Source organism: Panthera onca, chromosome A3 (genome assembly GCF_046562875.1).
Source record: "Panthera onca isolate mPanOnc1 chromosome A3, mPanOnc1 haplotype 2, whole genome shotgun sequence".
Lineage (NCBI taxonomy): Eukaryota > Metazoa > Chordata > Mammalia > Carnivora > Felidae > Panthera > Panthera onca.
In genome coordinates, this window is record NC_138341.1 from 60,238,480 (window position 1) to 60,262,803 (window position 24,324).

At 38.3% G+C, this 24,324-nt stretch overlaps 1 protein-coding gene across 2 annotated transcripts in view; it reads right to left on the minus strand.

The window, feature by feature from the left end:
- Positions 1-4,082: 4,082 nt before the first annotated feature.
- The window catches only part of COMMD1 (copper metabolism domain containing 1), a 186,657-nt gene continuing 166,415 nt past the window's right edge, over positions 4,083-24,324 (minus strand). For both annotated transcript variants that reach the window (XM_060604923.3, XM_060604951.3), the window contains exon 3: positions 4,083-6,345. In XM_060604923.3, the coding sequence (XP_060460906.1) occupies positions 6,238-6,345 (108 nt within the window). In that variant the 3' untranslated portion in view covers positions 4,083-6,237. The remainder of the gene's footprint in view (positions 6,346-24,324) is intronic.

The following is a 24,324-nucleotide window of genomic DNA, read 5'->3' on the forward strand; positions in this document are numbered from 1 at the left end:
GGAGAGAGGTTTTTAAAAAGCAGAAAGCTCCATACAATTCTGCACTAATTCAATTATTATGAATAACTTTTTAAATGAGCATGTATTGCTTTTTTTTAAATGTTTATTTATTTTTGAGAGAGAGACAGAGCACAAGCAGGGGAGGGACAGAGAGGAGACACAGAATCCAAAGCAGCTCCAGGCTCTGAGGTGTCAGCACAGAGCTTGAACTCAAGAAGCACAAGATCATGACCTGAGCCAAAGTCAGGCGCTCAACTGAGCCACCCAGGCGCCCCGAGAATGTATTACTTTTGTAATTAAAATGTTAAAAAAAAATTTTGAACTCTGTTATACCACACCATGGGTAGACTGTGTTGAAAAACCATAATGAGGAAGTAGCTACTACAGATCACTACATACATAGTGAGAATGAATTAATGGCCAAGAGTTATGTTATATTTAGCAAGTTTGGGTTATGGTTGTCCAGCGGGGAATAAAGATAATCTGCTGCCTACCTGGGTGCTGCAGACAGGCAGGAAGCCTCAAGTGGCAAAAGCCTCATCTTGCACATTGCACCTAAAAATGAGTGGCAGTGAGTGGGCAGTGAGGCCGAGGTCATCAGAAACATCATTAGGCTCTACAAAGAGCCTCAGCAGCCTCAGCGCAGAGACATGTCTGACATGCATGCTGGCTACAAATGACATAGGACCTCACATCCCCTAGGTCATATCTGCATACAAAAGACATCACTGTAGGAACTGTCATTATCTAAACACAATGAGCAAGGACACAGGTATTTTTTTCAAGCACATATTATTCTTTTGGAGGGTTTGGCATGTAGAATATGGAGATGGAAGATAGTACCCTGAGGTCTCTTCCTGACCATGGCCTTGTATAAGTCCTCTGCCATCTGTCCAGATGTTTCCCCCTTTATAAAGATGAAAAATTGCTTCTACCAAAAGCTTCCCAGTCATTTTGAGACCAGTGCTAAATCTTAACATTGATTCTAAAAATAGCCATAATTTATGAATCATAAAATCCCCAGATTTATTTTTGTTTCTTTAATATAAAACCAGTATTAAGGATTTTAACTATTTCATTTTTCAGCCTAAATTTCTTTTAAACTAATAGTTTAATCTCTAATTGCATGTGTGTAATCCATTTCAAACCCCCCTACACCCCTCCCCCTTCCATTTCTCCTCTTTCTGCCTCCAATGAATAAACAGTACTTGAAACAGAAAACTACCCAAGGGGCACCTGGCTGGTTTGGTCTGTAGAGCATGCAACTCTCAATCTCAGGGTCATGGTTTCAAGCCCTACATTGAGCATGAAGACTACTTAAAAAAGGAAGGAAAGGAAAGGAAAGGAAAGGAAAGGAAAGGAAAGGAAAGAAAGAAAGAAAGAAAGAAAGAAAGAAGGAAGGAAGGAAGGAAGGAAGGAAGGAAGGAAGGAAGAAAGAAAGAAAGAAAGAAAGAAAGAAAGAAAGAAAGAAAGAAAGAAAAACTAGCCAAGAGTAGGTAAAAGAGAAACAAAAACCCTAATCATAGTTCTTGGTGAGTAAATGATATAAATACTCATATTTTGCTCTGTGATCATGTACAGGTTCATTATTTTATTCTGATATTTGTACTGAACTTGCAAGATATCAGTTGGCACCATTTATCTGACAGGAAGCAGGTCCAGGCAAGTTCCTCTATAACAAAGGTTACTTCAGTGTTACATTCAGTCATGATGATATGACAATCATGGCCATCCCCACATAAGGGAGAACTGATTGCACTTAGATAAAAACGCTACTTCTCAAATTCTGAAGTAAAAAACTGTATACTTTGCAACTAGAGGTAAGTGCACACTAATTATGTTCTATTTGAGTTTTTCCTTCTGCTAGCTAAATCGCCATATAAAATATTGAAAACTTTGGCTGCAAAGTTGTGCAGCTAAAATTATAAGGTAGCAATTGTCCTATGAGACCCATCACTTCTAGTACCCTGTTCTTCTAGGAAAATATCCATTATTTTTGAGCTGACTCTAGAAGGCTTCCTTCTTTCTCCTTGCCCCTTCACCGGTCTAGATATTTATTGTGCACTTCTGAAAACATTATTTTCTAACATCTGTTTAACATTTAATTTCCTCAAATGTTTATTTATATTGTTTTCCAAATTTTCACTCAGGTCTGAAAAAAGAATTTCAGTAACTACTGGCTTGACACCACGTCAGCTATTTAAGATTTCAGATACTCAATGTCATCCTTTGCTTTTCACCACCTTCTTACATTTGAGAGAGATAAAATTAAATGAAGTTTAAAATGCTATTGTTCTTTTTGGATCATGATTAAAGACAAAAAAACAAACAAACAAAAAAAAACCCACCAAATAATCCAATCAAAATGGGCAGAGAACCGAAAAGACATTTTTCCAAAAAAGATATACAATTGGTCAGCAGACACATGAAAAGGTGCTAAGCATCATTAGTCATCAGGGAAATGCAAATCGAAACTACAATGAGATATCACATCACACATATCTGAAAGGCTAAAATCAAAAAGATAAGAAATAACAAATGTTGGCAAGAGTATGGAGAAGAGGGAAACCTTGTGCACTTTTGGTGAGAATGCCAACTGGTGTAGCCACTATGGAAAAGCCAGTATGGAGTTTCCTCAAAAAATTAAAAACAGAATTACCATATGATCCAGTAATTCACTACTAAATATTTACCCAAAGAAAATGAAATACTAATACAAAAAGATATATGCACCCTTAAGTTTACTGCAGCATTATTTACAATAGCCAAGGTATGGAAGAAACCCGAGTGCCCTTCCATAGATGAATGGATAAAGAAGATGTGGTGTACACACACATACACATACACACACACACACACACACACAGAGGAATATTACTCAACCATAAAAAAGAATGAAGTCTTGATGTTTGCAGCAATATGGATGGACCTAGGCAGTATTGTGCTAAGTGAAGTAAGTCAGACAGACAAACAAAATACCAAATAATTTCACTCACATGCAGAATTTAATAAAACAAATGAACAAACAAGGAAAAAAGACAAAAAAAAAATAGATTCTTGAATACAGAGAACAAACCAGTAGTTGCCAGAGGGGAAGAAGATGGACAGGATGAGTGAAATAAATAATGGGAACTAAAGAAAAATAATACCAGGGGAAGAGAGGTTAAATAAAGGAAAAGGGAGGATATAATGGTGAAATTCAAACCTTCACTGATGAAGCCAACAGAAACCAGAGCTTCCAAGAAAATCCAGGCCTGAGATTAAAGCCAAATCTTTCGTTGCTATCAACATGGAACTACTGAAGTCTGAAGTTTCTTTCTTACTCCATTTTAAAAGCAACTTTTGGCTTGCCTGGACTGTTTCTAAACAGACTGAAGTTAGAGTGTTTATTGCTCAAGCAGGGACAACTTCTATAAAGCCTAATTCAGGATAAGGACTATATTTATTTTGCCCCACATTTCTTGAACTCAAAGTGATTTTAAACTAGGATTACAGAAGTAGGAAATCTAGTGGCATCTGCTGGGACTCGTATGTCAGTTTCCTCCTTCCCTGGTCCTTTCTCCATTCTTGCACTACTCCCAGGGAGATGTCCTGGTTTAAGTTAAGTGTCCCTTTCAAAATTTTACAAAAACGAGTTAGTGCCCCCAAATTAAAAAAACAAAAACAAAAACATAATATCCAATTAGGCAACAAAGAGAGTGATTTACCTTCATACTTTCTTAAAGGTAATACAAACTGATATAACCTTTCTGTAGAACAATTAGGTAATGCTCATGAAAGTCTTAAAAAACACGTGTTCCACTTCCAGGAATTTATTCAAGGAAAGGCAACTCTTTTCCTAGTACCAGCCTTCTTTTCTGTTATCTCTGTAGGTTAGGCTGATAGGTCATCTAACTGTCCAAGGCGTGTTATGTGTTCTCACAATAGACTATAATAGACATGTATTCCTTTGGTAATCAGGTATTTAAGTATCACCAGTAAATATAACACACACAAACACACCCTGCTTAAAACACTTGTATTCCAAAGTGTTTAGTTAAATATGGGGACCACCTTTAGCAACCAATTTCTTTTACTACTACTACTACTACTACTACTACTATTATTATTATGAAAAACTCAATATACATTAACAAATTTTCTAATGACCTAGGATTTAGGGGTGTAATAAAAAGCTCATGTCCACTTTTGTGGCTATTAATTTCATAAGATGACCTAAACAGAGCTTCAAACCATAACAGCAATTTCCTCTCCCTGTGTGCCCAAGAACTGTGCTTGTAGGCTTTCAGACTTCCATTGGATATGTGAGTCAATACTAATGCGGCAGCTACAGTTCTTCCTGCCAGTGACATCTGGAATCCCATTATATGATGGGATGCTCTTTTCTTCCATTTTATATCAGGAGACATTATATCTAAATTCTCCTAGATAACATGACAGTAGCCCTGGAAACAGAAAGCAAGTTTTAATAATTCTTTGGCCAAACCACATACCTTCTCTGAATCTATTTACCATACTGTTTCAAGATGTTTTCTCAAGCATCTACAGGAGCTACATTTAAAACCTCTGGTCATTGTTTGCTAACTGCTGGGATGGTTTTAATCAGAGAGGAAGCCAATATTTTCAGCTCAGGTGTTGGAAGGGCTCCTAAAATGTCTGCAAACTGATTTAGCAGAGAGAAAATGTTTAACAGAAGCGAACTTACTCCTGCCCTAGAATAAACAATAAACTCATTAGAACTGACACATGCTGTAACCACTGACCAAGGGGAACTACATTTTTTTGAACACAGTACATCTCAAAGCCAACTGACTGAGCTTTCTAAATGTTATCAGTATCAGATTTGATAAAACCTGTTAAACAAGGGCCTCAATACACTGGTTGACAGGTTCCTTCTTTTAGAATATTCTTGGTGTTTGGTATAACTTCTCTACAAGGATCTAATTTTTATACTAGTTTTTTTATTATTTATTTATTCTTATTTTTTAAATTTTTATTTATTTTTAAAGTAATCTCTACACCCACAACCCTGAGATCAAGAGTCACATGCTCTCCTGACTGAGCCAGGCAGGCACCCCTACACTAGTTTTCTTGAAGAAATTTTTGTTTTTGAAATTTTCTTGAAGAGGTTTTATTTGATGACCCAAGTAAAATCTTCTGATATAAAAGACCTTACATCAGCTCAGCAGATATTCTTCCCTTCTTACAATCTTCACTTGAGGTAAGTGAAGGGAGTCCCTTTGTGACAAGGACCATTTAGTTCTAGGTTCCAGAAAAGCCCAAGTAGCTCAGATCAAAACAGACCTCCCAGATTTGGGGAGAACTAATCCAAATGCCGGTATCAGTTCCAGGAGCATCACAGGTTTTACTAGGGTCAGTAAACCTTTTCTAGGGTAGGCAGGCTCCTCCAAGTCTTAGCTCAAGACACATGGCTTATGGTCAGCCTTGTACTTGCATGAGGAAAATGTTCTCTTCCCCTTTTTCTTTTTTTTTTTTTTAACGTTTATTTACTTTTGAGACAGAGAGAGACAGAGCATGAACGGGGGAGGGCCAGAGAGAGGGAGACACAGAATCCGAAACAGGCTCCAGGCTCTGAGCGGTCAGCACAGAGCCTGATGCAGGGCTGGAACTCATGGACCTCGAGATCATGACCTGAGCCGAAGTCAGCCGCTTAACCGACTGAGCCACCCAGGCGCCCCTCTTCCCCTTTTTCTAACTCTTACCTGATTTATTATGTATAAATTCCTAAAATCCTACCCTAGGAACAAACTACCACAGCAAGGGTTTCTAAAGTTGACTCCACTTATTCTCTACTGATTTCAAGTCTAGGGATATGGTCCTGGAAGCCTCCTTTTTAAAATGCTTTTATGATGGGGCGCCTGGCTGGCTCAGTCAGTGGGGTATGTGACTCTTGATCTCAGGGTTGTGAGTTCAAGCCCCACGGTGGGTGTAGAGATTACTTAAAATTAAAATCCTAAAAATAAATAAATAAATGCTGTTATAAACACCTGTGCATGCTGAAGTATAAGAACCTCTGCACACAGTACAGCTGTAAGAGTGAATGAAAGAGGGAAGGAAAGAAACCCCAGCAAGCAGAGACAGGCAAGATTTGAATTTGAGGATTTAATACTAATGGGGGAATAAGATTTTAAAAAACAACGACAAAACAACAACAAAACACCCCAGCTCACTGGGGAGGGATCATGAACACCTTTGCTTCAACAACTCCATCTTCAGCTAGGCTGGCTGCATCAGTGTGCTGATACTTTCTTCTACCTCTGACAGCTTCTTTAGGACTTGATTGACCTTGACTTCATCAAATTCCAAACACAGAAATTCAGATTCCTGGAAAACACAAAAGGATGTTTTATAAAAGACCCTCAAGATAGCCAAGGCTCTGGATCTGGGCTGACCCAGTTCCAAAGGCCCAGGGCCCCCTACCTAGCAAGCCTGACTCAGGTCTCAATACCTAAATGATATATTATCCAGCAAATCAAATCCACATATTTAGTTCCCTAAATAAAACTACTTCTATTAGGTGTTTCATAAATGGTAAAGAGATATACAAATGTTAGGTGTTCTCATTATGTGGCATGTGAGAAGCTCTTCAGTCATCACGTTCCATCCCATAACAATTTTTTTTAATGTTTATTTATTTTTGAGAGAGACAGAGTGCAAGGGGGGGGGGAGGGGAAGAGAGAGAGGGAGACACAGATCTGTGGCAGGCTCCACGCTCTGAGCTGTCAGTACAAAGCCCAACACAGGGCTCAAACTCACTAACTGCACGATCATGACCTGAGCCGAAGTCATGTTTAACCGCCTGAGCCACCCTGAGTGCCCAGATCCCATAACAATTTTTAAGGTAAGTACTTAAGTACTTATAAATGAGGACACTGAGGCACACAGTGGTTAAGCTGTATCACAGAATCAGAAAAGGGCAGAGTCGGACTGTGAACTCTTAGCTCTGGCTGACTCCAAAGTCCATATTGTCTCCATAGCACCCAGTAGTATAACAATAGAAGGAAGGTCTGGATTGGCTCTGTGTTAGCCTGATAATTGAGCTACTTTGGATTTAGTGGTTATACTAGCAATTATGACAAGTTGTGACCAAGTTGCTTGGGAAATATCAACCAGATCCTTTGAAGATAACCAGGTCTTGAAACAGCCTTAAACATTTCTGAGGCCTTTCCACTTGCTGCAAGCCAACTCTCCAAGATTTCCATCAAACACATTCCCGGCACACACTGTTAGGACCAGTCAATCAACCTAGATTAGGTAGATATCAAAGAAAAAGGCTTCTGAAGTGTGGTGACAGAAATTTCATGTACAGTGAATACTTTGAACAAATTATCTCAAGCAACAGCGGCAAATTATATGTATCCAAGAGTGATTATCTTTAAGATCCTTATGAACAATAATCATATTTTGTTTTGTTTTAATTTTGGAGAGAGAGAGAGAGAGAGGGAGAGAGAATCCCAAAATGGGGCTTGATCCCACGACCCCGGGATCATGATCTGAACCTAAATCAAGAGTCAGGTGCTCAACCAACTAGGCCACCCAGATGTCTCAGAACAATAATCATATATTTTAAAGCAGTATGAATTCTCAGAGATCATATAATTCAACTACCTTGTTTTTTAGATAATGAAATTGAGGCCCTCCGCATGGTAAATGACATGTCTATTGTCCCTCTGTTGATGGAAGAGCCACCAACCAGATCAATGCTCTTTTCTTTACATTTTCCTCTCTAAATACATGGTATTTCCCGTCTCTATCCCCAAAGTGGAAGGTAAGAGGAAGAGCAACAAGCCTTTTCAGTAGGAGCAAGTTACTCTGTCAATAGCCAGAAGAACTTTCAGGAGCTGATTTTGGGAAAGTCCCTGTGCTGTTGCTAGGCTGCTGTGTTGTTTATTCCCCCAGGAGAAACAAGTACAGAGGGAAAGAAAGGGTCTCTCAGATGAAAGTTTCCAAAGGGAGGAAAGGCTTTCCCTGACTACAGGGAACCTTTTCCTCAAACACGTATTTGGATAGTAGAGGGGAATAGTACATGAACTTAGAAACCGTCAGGTTTAAAATTAAAAAAGAAAGAAAAAAGACACTGCCAGGTTTTCATTTAGTGGAAAGCAAAAAACCAATTTAGAGAAAAGAAAGATGCTCTTTGTGTTGAGGAGCTGCAGGAAGGGTCATCTCCTTTTGGAAAGAAGAGCAAATTTATGGCAAATTAGACAATCCAGTTAGCTAAATTAAGAACCGGTCTCAGATTTGAAAGCCTTTATTCTTCATTCAGTTTTACCGAGATCTTTAGCGTGCCTTTAAAACATTTTTGAACATTTGGCCTTTGAAATAATAGTCTAGAAAGTAATATTTACCAGTCTAACATATATATTCAGGAAATTGGCAGAAGATGATGCACCCATGTTTTAACCTCATTGAAAGTCATTTACTATAATAAATTCACCTGGTTTTCAATTTATATGGGAAGAAATTATCAAGGACTTTGATCACAGAGATAGGAATACAAGAGTTCATTAATAAAAGCCAGGATCTTTTTTGATGAGGGGTCATTAATTTGTTGTAGATTTCAGTACTCAAATTATCTATGACAGACATCTAAATATCAGTGAAGCTGTTTATTTTTAAGGATAATCAAATACTACAGAACCTAGCAGGCTAGGTAAACAGAGTCCAAAGTTAAATTTTCCAACCACTCCCAATCTTCACCTCTCCCCGCTTGAAACAATACACATTAACATGTTAGAAAGACACATATAACCATTTATGACTCTTGAAGACACAGTTTATCTGAAACTATTATCAAGGCTTAGCTTCATCTAGTTATGCTATCAAAATATTTTATCAGGTATTCAAGGGCTTTTAAATTGGGGCTTAAGGGGCTTTGTTCAAATTTTGCATTTGGCTGGGGGTACCCTACAGAAAATACATCTAATGCACTTGAAGATATCTGTATATGCAGATATATCTGTAGATATCTGTAATGCAAATGATGCGTATCAAGCCAGAGACAGAAAGTATAAGGACAATTTGAAACATCTGATTTTTTTTAATTTTAGAGAGAAAGTATGCACAAGCAAGGAAGGGGGAGGGGAGAGAGAGGGAGGGAGAGAGAATCTTAAGCAGGCTCCATGCTCAGCACGGAGCCCGACTCGGAGCTCAATCCCATGACCCTAGGATCACAACCCAGGCCTAAATCAAGAGTCGGTGGCTCAACTGACTGAGTCACCCAGGTGCCCCTGATTTTTTTTTTTCAAGGTCATCCACCCTGACCTGGGCCCAACTGGTTATAATAATGAGAGATGGTAAGACTAAACTCCTATATTTAAGTATCTGAGTCAAGAGTTAGAACCTGCTGTGTTTCAGTAGAGTGTAGATACAGCATGCGGTGGAATCAGAAAGCAGTTAGATGAATAAGCAAGCACATCATTATTAAGAATATGTAGTCTAGGGGCACTTGGATGGCTCATTCAGCTAAGTGTCTGACTCTTGGTTTCAGCTCAGGTCATGATCTCACGGTTTGTGAGTTTGAGCCCCGCAATGGGCTCTGTGCTGGTGATGCAGAGCCTGCTTGGGATTTTCTCTCCCTCTCTCTCTCCCCCTTCCCTACTCATACTCTCTCTCTCTCTCTCAAAATAAATTAATTAATTTAAAAAAAAAAAGAATACATAGTCTGTGATCATGGGGAGTATAGCAGTATATTAAACACCACAAGGGCTTAAATAACTGTACCAAATTAGAAAAGAAAGCAGAGGCAAAATATTCAAATATTCTCTCCAAGTGCAGAAGCTAAAAAGTTATAAAATCCTAAGAGATCTAAGAGGCCACCATCTCTAAACAGAAAAACCCAACAGAAAAACCCAAGCTGCCTTTAATGACTCTGGAGAAAGACATCTTACCAGTTCTCAAGAAAGTCCTTTCCCAGGCAATAACTCTAATACTCTTCAGGAAACTCTTACTTGCCAAGCCTAGATCTTTAACGCTTTAGCTTAAACTCATTTCCTAGCAGGGTCAGAGAGTATAACTGATTATTAGTTAATATAATAATTAAAGGCTGTCATTAAGCAAGTGTTTGGTTTTCTCCATCTACACACTAAAACTTCTTCGTGTATAATGTCTATTTAAGTAATTTCAATATCTATCAATAATAGCCAAACTATGGAAAGAGCTCAAATACCCATCGACTGAAGGATGGATAAAGAAGATGTGGATGTGGTATATATATACACATATACACACAATGGAATGTTACTCAGTGATCAAAAAGAATTACATCTTGCCATTTGCAATGATGTGGATGGAACTAGAGTGTATTATGCTAAATGAAATAAGTCAGTCACAGAAAGACAAATACCTTACGATTTCACTCATATGTAGAATTTAAGAAACAAAACAGATGAACATATGGTAAGGGGAAAAAAAGAGAGACGGAAACAAACTATAAGAGACTCTTTTTTTAAAGTTTATTTATTTATTTTGAGAGAGAGAGAAAGAGAGCAGGGGAGGGGCAGAGAGAGGGAGAGAGAGAATCCCAAGCAGGTTCCACATTGTCAGTGCAGAGCTGGATGCAGGGCTGGAACTCACAAACTACAGACCGAAACTGGAACTCACAAACACCTGATCTGAAATCAAGAGTCAGATGCTTAACTGACTGAGCCACCCAGGTGCCCTAAACAATAAGAGACCCTTAATGATAGAGAACAAACTGAGGGTTGATGGAGGGAAGCAGGTGGGGGATGGGCTAAATGGGTGATGGGTATTAAGGAGGGCACTTGGGGCACCTGGGTGCTCAGTCAATTGAGCATCCAACTTCAACTCAGGCCATGATCTCACGGTTTGTGAGTTCAAGCTCCGAATCAGGCACTCCACTGTCAGCAAAGAGCCTGCTTCAGATCTTCCACCTCCCTCCTCCTCTGCCTCTCCCCCGACAAAAATAAACATTTTAAAAAAATCAATAAATAAAAATAAGGAGAAAATTGCTTAAAAAAAAAAAAAAGAACGGCACTTGGGATGATGAACATTGGGTGTTACTATATGTAAGTGATGAATTACTAAATTCTGCTGAAACCAATATTACACTATATGTTAACTAACTAGAATTTAAATAAAAATTTGAAAAAGAAAAAAATGACTTCAATATCTAGGCCCATAAGCATACCCTGAGAAATTCTTTGGCACAACAATACAACAGTGATAAATGCTAAAATAAAAAATAGAGGCACCTGGGTGGCTCAGTCGGTTAAGTGTCCAACTTCAGCTTAGGTCATGATCTCACAGTTTCAGAGTTCAAGCTCCAAATCGAGGTCTGTGTTGACAGCTCAGAGCCTGGAGCCTGCTTCATATTCTGTGTCTCCCTCTCTCTAACCCTCCTCCTCTCACACACTCTCTCTCGCAAAAATAAATAAACATTAAAAAAATTTAAAGAAAATAAAAAGAACTATAATTTACTAAACACTTAGGTGGAACCATTTAGAATAAATTCAACATAAAATAAAATAGAAGTCCTGTATCTTATTTTCTATATTATTATTATTTTCCATGCAAAATTCCCACAAAACTTTATCCCCGCTTGATTAGTCAGATTTAGTATTATAACATGACTTTGGCAAGTTCTGCACACTGTGGTTTCTTTACAAAGTGCTAAAGTTAGAGGACAGAGGGTGAGAGTGGGAAAAGGTTATCTGCTCACCAAGACTGATTCAGGAAGGCCACACACAGCTGGCCAGATATCTTGAGGCTTAGTCCCCAAACTTTTCTTTGGGTTACATTTATTAACACAAAGGGAATCATGGCTGAGCATAAACGTTAGCCATAAAGCCTATCCCTCTATATAGGCTATCCTTTTAGAAGCTTAAATTAACCTCTGACCTGCAGCTCTGTCACTGTGTGTCTTCAACTTGACAGAGAAAGAGAACAGGCACCAAAGGTCAAAATTTGCAATGGCTTCTAGAATAGCAATTATATAATAATTAAGATACCCATACTTCATGTGGTTTTTTTAGAATTATATTGATACTGTTTCCAATTCTTTCAGGAGACCATGGCAGAGCTTTTTTGTAGCAAAGGATCTTTCAACTTTCTTCTTAAGGAACCATTTATCCAAAATTAAAATTTTATAGTTCCCTGAAAACTGTGGTTATTTTTCACTTGTCCTTTCTTACTCACTCTCCACCCTTCTCTACCTTGTTCCATGTCCTATGTGGCTGTTCTCTAAGACTGTGTCACTCCTTTGTTCTTACAGCTGGGTTCTAGCAAGAGAGAAGAGGGCAGGGTATTTACTCCCTAAACCCCAACTCCTTCTCCTCTGATATTTCCAGTATTTTCTATGTGTGGTATTGTTCCTTCATTTCCTACTTTACTTTCTGGCCTCACTCATTGCTTTCAGTATAAATACAAAGACGAGTCTCTTTAGACTGCCAAAGTACATAGCACTGAACACAAACTCCAAAGATTAGCAGAGCAAGGATTTTCATCATGCCTAAATTGGTAGGAAGGCTGCCCTCCAAGTGGTAATTATCCAAAACCAATATTTATTTTTTTTCTATTATCATTTGTATTGAAAAATGGTATAGTGTCACTTTGGTATTAAAAAAGAAGGACAACAACAATAGCAACAACAACCACGGAAGATCAGATTTCATTCAGAATTTATATCAAGGGTCTTGGGCGCCTGGGTGGCTCAGTTGGTTAAGCATCTGACTCTTGATTTCGGCTCAGGTCATGATCTCACAATTTGTGAGTCTGAGCTCCATATCAGGCTCTATGTTGACAACGTGGAGCCCACTTGGGATTCTCTCTCTCCCTCTCTCTCTGCCCATTCCCAGCTCTCTCTCTCTCTCAAAATAAAAAAGCTTAAAAAAAAAAGAATTTGCATCAAGGGTCTTGATTTCAGAAACATGGGCTCATTGCTACAACCTGCTCTTATAGTCTATATCTAAAACAATGGATAGTTTATGCTGTAGCTTAAAGAAAATACTTCAAAAAAGAAAACTTGTGATTCATCATCTTTTTTTTTAAACTTGTGACTTATAATCTTTTATTTATTTTCTCTTCCTTTCCTTTCCTTTTCTTTTTTTTTAAGCAGGCTTCATGCCCAGTGCGAAGCCCAATGTGGGGCTTGAACTTACGACCCTGAGATCAAGATCTGAACGGAGATCAAGAGTTGGCCACTTTATTGACTGAGCCACCCAGGAGCCCCTATAATTTTTTTTTTAAACAAAAATCTTTAGCAATATATATTACATACAATGGTCCCTACTCAGGCCATTTTTATCATGAGGAAATCCTCATTTCAAATATAATAGCTAACAAGTTCTACAGCTACTGTGTAAAGAGCCTGCTAACGCAATTTTCAAAAAGGAAAAAAAAATGTCCTGCAAATCACAAAGTGAATCATCCTACTGGGGATGAAAAAAAGATGAAATTTAGACTGCAACTTAATGATGGAGCCTCTAAATGAAAATGACTCATGCCAAACTCAATAGGTGTCCATATGTGCTAAGAGCTATGTGGGACTAAGACAGGGTCTCCAAGAACTAAAATAATTCACTCTAATAAATGAATAGAGCAGTGCCTCAGGACATACCAGGAGCTTTCAGAGGCAGAGCAGTTCCTAAGAGGAAGTGCTTATCCATATTCCCACAATCTCCTAGAAGAGGACAGAGTATTACTAGTGTATCATAAAAGCATTAACCATCACCAGACAATAAACACTGGGTTTTCTGGGGTCGTCATTCAGGCATTTCAAAGGACTTTTGTGAGGACAGCCTGACAACTCCCACTAATTCTTATTGTATTAAGAAAACATGAACTCTTCATTAGTTAACTAGCAACTCAAAGGAGAAAAGAGACATTAATTGGGTATGTAGAATGTTTCGGATCTATCACTGACCAAAGTTACTGCTAAACAAATTTAAGGCACCTAACTTCAACTTTCCAAGTAGCATACACATGTTTTATATAAAGTGGCAACATTTTAGACACCTGGATGGCTCAGTCAGTTATGCATCCAACTCCTGATTTCCGCTCAGGTCATGATCTGTTTGTGAGTTTGAGCTCACTGTGTGAGTTCAAACCCCGCATTTGGGCTCCACACTGGCCATGCAGGGCCTGCTTGAGATTCTCTGTCTTCCTCTCTATCTCTCCCCTGCTCGTTATCCCTCTCTCTCAAAATATATAAATAATGGGGCACCTGGGTGGCTCAGTCGGTTGAGTGTCCGGCTTCAGCTCAGGTCATGATCTCGCGGTTTGTGAGTTCGAGCCCCGCGTCGGGCTCTTTGCTGACAGCTCAGAGCCTGGAGCCTGTTTAGGATTCTGTGTCTCCCTCTCTCTCTGTTCCTCCCCAGCTCTGTCTCTCTCTGTCTCTTTCTCTCAAAAATAAATAAACATTTAAAAAAAAAATTAAAAATAAATAAATAAATAAATAAACGTTAAAAAAAAGTGGCAACATTTTAAAATATAATAATATCAGATTTTAATCATTCAGAGACCTATTATCTGGGTCTCTGCTGCTTCACTTTTTCCTCCTTGTTTTGGTCCATCTTTTAAATATTTCCACAAGATGGGGGCACCTGGGTGGCTCAATTGGTTGGGCATCTGACTTTGGCTCAGGTCATGATCTCACAGTTTGTGGATTCGAGGCCTGTACAGGGCTGTGCACTGACAGCTCAGAGCCTGGAGACTGCTTTCAGGTACTCTCTGTCTGTCTCTCTCTCTTGGCCCCTCCCCAGCTTGTGCTCTCTCTCAAAAATAAATAAATAAACAAACAAATAAATAATTTCACAAGATGGAAATAGGAAGTGAAATTTAAACTGGCTAATCTAACTAAATCACAGCAGCTCTGCAAAAACTTTTATAGACAAGGAGATTAGAGCTATTGGGAGGAATTTTAATTGTACTTTCATATGACAACTTTTGAAAATCATACCCATATAGTGTAATTTAAGCCAGAAAGATCTTTTCCCCCAATTTATTTATTTTTAAATTGAAGTATGGTTGACATACAATATTACACTAGTTTCAGGTGTACAGCATAGTAATTCAACACTTACATACATTCCGAAATGCTCAATGCTCACCATCTGAAACCATACAATGTTATTGTAATATTATTAACTATATTCCCTATGCTGTACCTTATATCCTGTGACTTATTTTATAGCTGGAAGTCTATACCTCTTAATCCCCTTTACCTATTTTGCCCACCCCACCCCCACTTCCTCTCTGGCAAACACCCGTTTGTTCTCTGTATTTGTGAGTCTGTTTCTGCTTTGTTTTGTTTTTCACATTCCACATATAACTGAAATCATACAGTATTTGTCTTTCTCTGACTTAATTCACTTAGCATAATACCCTCTAGGTTAATCCATGTGTCACAAAATGGCAACATTTCATTCTTTTTTATGGCTAATATTCCACTGTATGTGTATGCATGTATTGTGTATATGTGTGTATGTGATATTGCATATCACACCTGATATATACGCAACTTCTTTATCCACTTGTCTATCTATGGATACTTAGGTTGCTTAATATGCTGCAATGAACACAAGGGTGCATAGATCTTTTTGAATTAGTGTTTTTGTTTTCTTTGGGCAAAGAAATACCCAGAAGTGGAATTACTGGGTCATATGATATTTCTATTTTTAATTTTTTTCAGGAAGCTCCATGCAGTTTTCCATAGTGGCTGCACCAATTTATATTCTCATCAACAGTGTACATGGATTCCTTTTTCTCCATATCCTTGACAGTACTTGTTATTTCTTGTCTATTTTATTTATTCATTTATTTATTTTTAAAAATAGGCTCCATGCCCAGCATGGGGCTTGAACTCACAACCCTGAGATTAAGAGTCATATGCTCTACTGCCTGTCCCAGCCAGGTGCTCCCTCTTGTCTTTTTTATTTTAGCCTTGCATACAGGTGTGAAGTGATAGCTCACTGTGGTTTTACTTCGCATTTTCTTGATGATTAGTGATACTGAGTATCTTTTCATGTGTCTGTTGGCCATCTGTATGTCTTCTTTGAAAAAATGTCTATTCATGTCAGAAAGATCTTCTTATTCCCAAATATCTCCTTTTCTTTAGGAAGGAGGACTACTGTCCTCAGCCTAGATAATGTCTTTACAGCATAAATACTCCCAGGAGAGGTAAAACAAAAAGTCATTAACACTTTTCTATCACTTACATCAGAAGATTCATTTTGTTCCAGGAAGAAAGAACCCAAGTAGCCTGCCTTAAAACTCGGGATGCTTAGGTAATAAGAAGGACAGGGAGAATGGGAGTTTATAGGTAGGACAGAAAACAAAAGAACTAGGAAAATACCAAAGGCAAGTCCTTCTCCTTACCCCATAACCCATATCAGATACACATATCCATAGGTGCAGTATCTTAAACTACTCAGATCCCTGACCCATACTCTCCATACCTTTCTAATCAACAAGGTTGTTAGGCATCAGGAAACCCTAGGGAACTTTATAAAGGGGGCATTAGTAAAATAATCTCAATGTACCAAAGGTTGAATTTACACACATAGAAACACACACATCCTTCTGCCACTGTGCTACATTTTCATCTGCAGGCTCAGAGCCTGTGAACCAACAAGGCAACGAGACTTCAAGAACACTGTTCATTCAAAGTTGTTTGAATTTCTAAAAAGACCAAGTGTCAAGAACAGGACCTTGCAATTCTTTTGGTTTAAGATTTCTTAGCTGAAAAAAAATCTAGACCCATGATTTAGAAGAAAACTAGACATACCTGTCCTGCCAATGTGTGGTCAAAAGGAACACGTATTTTGGCCCAGGCAACCCTGACTTGTTTCTGAAAGGAAGAAAATAGTCTGACCTCGCAAGAAAGAGTGGTTCTTTCGTTGGCTAAATTATGCACTGCTAAACCAGGACTATCACTATTCTTTTTCCTCCAGAGATTTCAAAGCAGCCTGATCTATTCTGTTCCCCAGTACAGGTCAGTAGGGATAGTGAAAGGGAGAAGTACCATCAATCTCCATTTAACACTAGATAAAACAAGAAACCTGGAGACTAGCCCCAGTTATGTGAAGGCCAGAATTCCCAGCTCTTTGATTCAATCCACTCCTCGCTAATACATCTGACTCTGAGGTCAGACACTTTCCACCCCAATTTATATACATTTAAGAGTAGAATGGTAACTAATTAGAGATAATCTGACTTTGTACTGATTTACATAAGCACCAGGACTTAAGCATTTACACAGACTATTTTAGAAACACCCAATGAAAGAAAATAAAACGAAGCTGAGTTATAAAACACTAAAAGCTCAATACAATTAGATAACTGGTTGATTTCTATCTTTTTCAAAACATTGTGTTCCAGTTCATTTTATAACTTTTTATTTTCGGCAAGATTTAATGTTTAGCTGTTAAGATTTTCTGTATTTTGAAAAACTTTGGGTGAAAAATATGTGGGTAAAAAGCTATTTTTAGGTGCTCTGGTTTGATTTGCAAGAAATCATACTGGCTCTTGGCTAAGTAGATAGAACTGGTTCCCATGTGACGATGGACAAAGAACCAGAGGAACAACTGCTAAACAGCTGAAAAGGCAAATCATACTGAAGGAGGAAAAAATTTCATTTAAATCTTAGAAAAACCAAATTGACAAAGCTCTTTAGCACATGAGAAAAAAAAGTGTTGCTTCTTTTAGTCTGAAGTTCAAATTGGGGCTCCCTCATCATTCCTGATGAGGTACATTCCAGAGCAAACTCATCTGCAAACAACTTTGATAAACAAACTAAAATATATTTACATGAAAGGAACAGAGAAGATTAAAACAAAACAAAACAAAACAAAACTCAACCAGAGTTGCTTGTTTAAGTAATACCATTAGGCAAGCAGAAACAAAGTATGCAATAGCACTTGCTCTCCAAGGGGTTCTTGATAATCTACAGATTAAGATGGGGGAAACATCTTAATACATACAATGAAAAGACCAGAGTGCAGCAATGAATGACAAACTTCTTGGTAGGGGAGGAAGACAGAAGCCATACTAATCAAAACCATTCTGGGACTGCAGATTTTCTCCAAGGAGAGAGATCACCAACTTGTTCTACCAACTGCACCGTCTATTCATGTCCTCGCTGTCCCAATGTGGTTTCTTTTAAGTCCTTCATGACAGCACAATTAAGCAGAAATAGGCATAGTTAAAAAGTAAGCACTTACCTTTGTCCTTCTCTTGAGAAAGCAAATAAAGCTATGTAAATGAGGCAGAGGATGAAATGACTGAGGATAGGAGGACTTTCAAATTCAGAAAAAGGTGATTCGGGGAGAAAAAGTTTTGGATACATTTTTTTTGGTCGAGGTTGTGGGGAAAGGGGATTAATTTTATTAGGGTTCCAACAAACTCCAAATACAATTACATTCTAAGGCATTGAGGGTTGGGATTTTAACACGTGAATTGGCAGGGTACACAATTCAGTTCATAACAAACACCAAAGCTTGGAGGGTCCTGTGTTTACCAAACATTCTGTATTTGTGGTTGATGATAATGATGATGATCTCACACATAATTCTAGGCTTGCTGTTCATACTCTACAGAAAAAAAAAAAACTCTAATAGTCCAGAAACACACACACACACACATACACACACATGTGCACGTACACTATCAACTGATTACTTAGGTCTGTCAGCCCAGTTTGGCAGAAGCCTCATCGGGTCTTATCCTCACTGAACTCAATTTTGAAATGCCATTTAATCTATGGGGGCTGCCAGGATAAGAGCTGCCAGGAAGGGGACTGGAAAATGGTATAAAAGAAATGCTTCCTAATCCTCATTCCCAGATCCTATGAAGTACTCTGCCTACCATGCTGTGTCCCAAAGTCCAGGCCCGAAGACTGACTCAGAATCTGGCACCCCATTCTGTGAGAAAATATGGGGGTGAGAGAAGAAGAAGGGATTCATAATTACTGCATGAAGTTAGCCACTAGCCTCTCGAGCTCAAATAATTTACTGCGAACTTCTGAAGTGGCAGGAAGAGGGGAGATTGCATCTCCTAGGGTTGGATTCTGACATCACTTAGGTTGTTGGGGCCTTTGAACAATCATCCCTCACATTATCACAGTGCTTTACAGTTTAGAAAGCCCTTTTGTATGAATGACATCATCTGATCCTTAGAACAGCCCTATTAACTAGGAAGAAAGCAAGCCAGAGTTAAAACACTCTGAAGAACTGTAGAAGTGACAGATAGACCTTATCCATTTGATCCAGATCTTTTCAGCTATATCCAGCAAGAAGACTTCATCAGATAATGTAATGGATTTTATGGGCTTTGATACACTTCTGGTCCAATTTATGGAGGAAAGAAAGAAAAGCCTCATTTTCTTAAAATTGTCCAGAGTTCTAGAAACTAGAGATTAAAGTTCAGTCCTCTGCAAAAGACAGAACAGGTAGTCAGTCCCTAATTGGCAAAACAATAGAGCTTCTTACTTGGTCACCGTTCATTCAGTAGACTTTGAAAGGCATCTGAAAACATTAGCAAATTCAGGGGGGATTTACAATAATTAACTACTAAGAAATTACACTAATGATCATATTAATAGCAATGATAATTAACAATGGCTAACATTTATAGAACACATACAAAATGCCAGGCATTACATGCTAAGTGCTTTATGTGTATCATTTCATGTTGTTGAGGATAATTTTATCCCATGTTATAGAAGAGGAAAGTAAGGAAAGATGAGGAACTTGTTTATTAAAGCCACACAAGTAGTAAGTGGCAGAGCCAGTTTTAAACTCAGGTCTATCTAGCTTCAGAGTCTGAGCACTTAACCATTTTGCAATCCTGACTCATACAGATATAACATAAACACCATCATTAATAGTCACTAAGTACCTTCATGTGAAAGTTATTCTATGATTCAGTTAACTTTAACAAAGACTCAAGGGAAACCTGAGTGTTGACAGTATGATAACCCGAAGTCAATCTAAAGTGGCCTATAAAAACATCTGGATAGATAATGAATATATCCTAGCTGCCATGGAAAATTTCTAGCATTTTTTAAGTGTAATGGGATGACACCATAGTTGAATTAATGTGTGCATGAGATCTGGGCAGAGAATCATATTATAAAGGGACTAAGTTTTTATTCTAAGGCAAGATGGCCTTTTATTCCCTCCCTCTTTCTGTAAGTGGGGGGCACAGGGTAGGCCACAAGGAGGATTCAGTTTTATATATAGCTACTTGTCTCTATCAACAGGAAAGGTAGAAGCAGTGTTTACCTTAGTCAATTGACTAATATTTGGAGCCTCTTGTTTATGACTTCTTCCAGGGGCCCCTGAGTGGCTCAGCTGGTTAAGCATCCAACTCTTGATCTCACAGCTTGTGGGACTGAGCTCCACGTCAGGCTCTGTGCTGACAGTACAGAGACTGCTTGGGATTTTCTCTTTCCCTCTTTCTCTGCCCCTGTCCTGCTCACTCGCTCGCTCTCTTTCTCAAAATAAACACACACACACACAGAAACGACTTCTTCTTCCAAGTCACAGTTAATAGAGCCAAAATACCTGCTTAAACCTGAGGTTCTTTCCATCTATAATCAGAAGGAATTCCCAGTTCTGCCTCACCATCTAACCCAAGAACACCAAATTATTCATCCTAAAAAAAACCCACATCAATTTATGGAATGCAAAAACATAAATATGATCATTTTGTAATGTATACAATTATCATTATGTTGTACACCTAAAAATAAGATGATGTTATATGTCAATTATACCTCACATTTTTAACAAGTGAGTGAAAAAGTATTGAAAAAAAGATAAGTATATTAAATTATGAATTCGAACTTTTAACATCCTTCATATTTGGCCTACAGCTATTCTCTGGCCAAGCCAAGATGCAATGGACTGGGTGGGGCGAAGGAAAACAGAGTCCTTGATAATACCTGAAACAGCATAGTTCACTCATACATAATCAAGACTTGATGATAATCACCTAAAACAGAAAGAGCCTGGGTGGCTCAGTTAGTTAAGCATCCAACTCTTGATCTCAGCTCAGGTCATGATCTTGTGGTCCTTGGGTTCGGGCCCCATGTTGGGCTCTGCACTAACAGTATGTGGAGCCTGCTTGGAATTCTGTCTCCTTCTCTCTCTGCCCCTACCCTATTTGTGCTCTCTTTCAAAACAAATAAATAAACTTAAAAAAAAAAACAACAACAACAGAAAGAGGACGTAGGCTGCATATACACTGTTATAAATAAAAATAAACAAACATAAATGATTAGTAAAAACTTCTTACTCTACTTTGCAGTCCATCCTTTCATTAAAAGGAACAGATTTGCCACTCTATCCAAGATTATGTCTAAACAAACCAGAAATATGAACTATCAAACAGGGGTCAAAAGTAATGGGACAAAAAGTTAAATACAAGTAACTATTTTGAAGCGAAGTGGGGTATGTCCCCAATGGAAGTATAAGAAAAATATTTTGACAGTACGACATATATTAATGTGGTACTTAATTTTTGGCTGTGATGCCTTGCCTTAGTTGGGTTTCTTTGCTTCTGAGTCATTTTAGTCACATTTGTAAAATATAAGGCATTTTAGAAATTTCATTATATCATTTCAAGTATATAAAAAATTTGACAAAAACATGACTCTCCTATACTTTCCCCAAATTCACCATTTATTCAACTGTTTATATTTTGCCACATTTGCTTTGTCATTCTCTCTCTCTCTCTCTCTCTCTCACAACCACTTGAGAGTAAGTAGGAGATGTTAGGTCCTTTTATTCCTGAAAACTTTAGTGCATGTTTTCTAAAGACAAGGGCATTTTCTTATATAGCCATGGTTATATAATAATGATAAACACTATTATCTAGCCCAGTCTATATTCAAATTTTATCAAATGCCCAAATAGTATCCTTTATAAAGTTTTTTTTCCTGCTCTCAAATCAAATCTATGGTCACACATTGACTGCATTTAGATGTCATGCATCTTTAGCCTCCTTTAATCTGGAATAGTTTCTCAGTCAGCCTTTCTTGTGTTTCTTGATCCTGACATTTTTGAAGAGTACAAGCTGGTTATTTTGTAGAATGTCAATCTGGGTTAGTCTGATGTTTCCTCATGATGAGATTCTATGTGTGAAGGAATGACTATCTATGTACTAAGTACTTACCCCCAACAATTAGTGGACATGGGCTTTGAAATCAAACAAACCTAAATTCAAATCTAAATCAAAACTACCACTTTTAGTGTGGCTGGCTCGGTTTAAGCTTTCTTCTCTACAGTAGGAATTTTAACAGATTTAGCTGGTAAGACTGTTGTGAAGATTTAATGAGATAATGCATCTAAAGCAATTTAACACAGTTTCGGGGTGAATGTAAAACTATCTTACACCTCTTGATTTTACCACATTATCTCATATCCAGCAACACTGAAATGATACTGGTTGATTAAGCAGCATCTCTATTTACTTTCCCAAAGAGAAAAAGAAGTACTTTTACTCTGATAGTACAGGCTGCCTCTAGCAATCTAGTCTAGCCACGGTAGTTCAGTGCTAGCCTAAAAGCAGCAGCAGCAGCAGTAGCTCACTGCCTGGATGCTCCTAACGGCTGTCTCCGGGTATCTTGCTGCTGCCTGTACTAGCCCTGGCTAGTGGAAGAATACCAGAAGTACTACACACAGCATGTTCCTTCCCCCCACCCCCTTTTTTTTTTAAGTTTATTTATCTATTTTGAGAGAGAGAGAGAGAGAGAGAGAGAATACACACGCATACCAGCAGGGGAGGGGCAGAGAGAGAAAGAGAGAGAGAGAGAGAGAGAGAGAGAGAGAGAGAGAGAGAGAGAGAATCCCAAGCAATCTCCATGCTGTCAGCACAGAGCCCAGTGTGGTGGGGCTCAAACTCACAAAACCATGAGATCATGACCTGAGCCAAAATCAATAATCAGATGCTTAACCGACTGAGCCACCTGCCTCAGCTCCTGCTGAGCTCCTGCCACTGCACAGCACGGGCCAGCGAAGTGGGGTGGAAGAGTATGACAAAGGCACTGAACACAAAGACTCTAGGCTACAGCTGCCAAGAACACCAACTTGTTGAGGGAACTGCTAACGAGTACTCTGACTAAAAGCTTCATCAGGAGCTCAGGTGCAAATTCTTTCCTGCCTGTCAATTCTAAGAAAGAAGACAATACTCAAATCAAGTAATTTTCTTAAAGTCAAATTGAGAGATTATTTTAATATTCAACAATAACACTGAAAAAAATCAGGAAGTCCACAGTTAAGATGCAATTCATACTTCATTTCCATAATTCCCTTTCCCTCTTGTATGGGCAAGGGAGCTGGTATCCATAGCACTTCCAACTCATTGTTTTAGTATGATAATCTCATCCTCCCAACTTTTTCTTAGAAAACACCAATTAAATCATTCTATTTATCAAATCACTCTTCTATGCCAAAGGTTAAAACAAAACAAAACAAAACAAAACAAAACAAAAGAAGGATTACAACAACTGTACCAATTCTTCAAAGTATCAAAGTACAAACTCACTTTTGAGATTTGGAATCTAATTTAATACGGGTTTTTCTATGTTATTAACTCAAATGTTCCATCATTTTTCTGTTTTTCCCCCCTTTGTCAATTAGAACTTCAAATGAAAGCCAAATGATCCCTAAGGGTAAAGAAAATAAAATGAAACAAACAAGAAAATTCCTGTGTCCCAATTTCAAACTATGAGAAGGGGCTTCCAGCAAAGCAAACAGAAAATCATGCTCTCATTACTGTGCTGAAATGAGGGTTTACATCTGTACTCTGAAAAAGAGAAAAGAAAATTTTAATGCAAAGCTTTTATCTTCATTTATGAAAAGAAAAATATAATGTGAACATTAAGACAGAACTTCTAATAATTCTGTCATTTACAGGACAGAGAACCTAAGTCTGAGTCAGCTTCCAAGAAATACTCAGATTAAAAGTAAAACTGCTTTCAAAATGGAATGCTAGAGTTTAAATCTAAACATATGTCAGTAAAGATGCTATATACCCTGAAAATCACTAGTAGCCTCTGGAAATCACATATACTTTTACAATTACCTTTAATTTGGGGAGAAAAACACTTCTCATCTCACTCCACTGTATCACTCATGAGATCTCAGTACTATGTTTAAAAGTTCACTGTATTTAAAACATTTTGGGGGCACCTGGGTGGCTCAGTCGGTTAAGTGTCCGACTTAGGCTCAGGCCATTATCTCATGGTTTGTGAGTTCGAGCTCCACGTCCGGCTCTGTGCTAACAGCTTGGAGCCTGGAGCCTCCTTCAGATTCTGTGTCTCCCCCTCTCTCTACCTCTCCC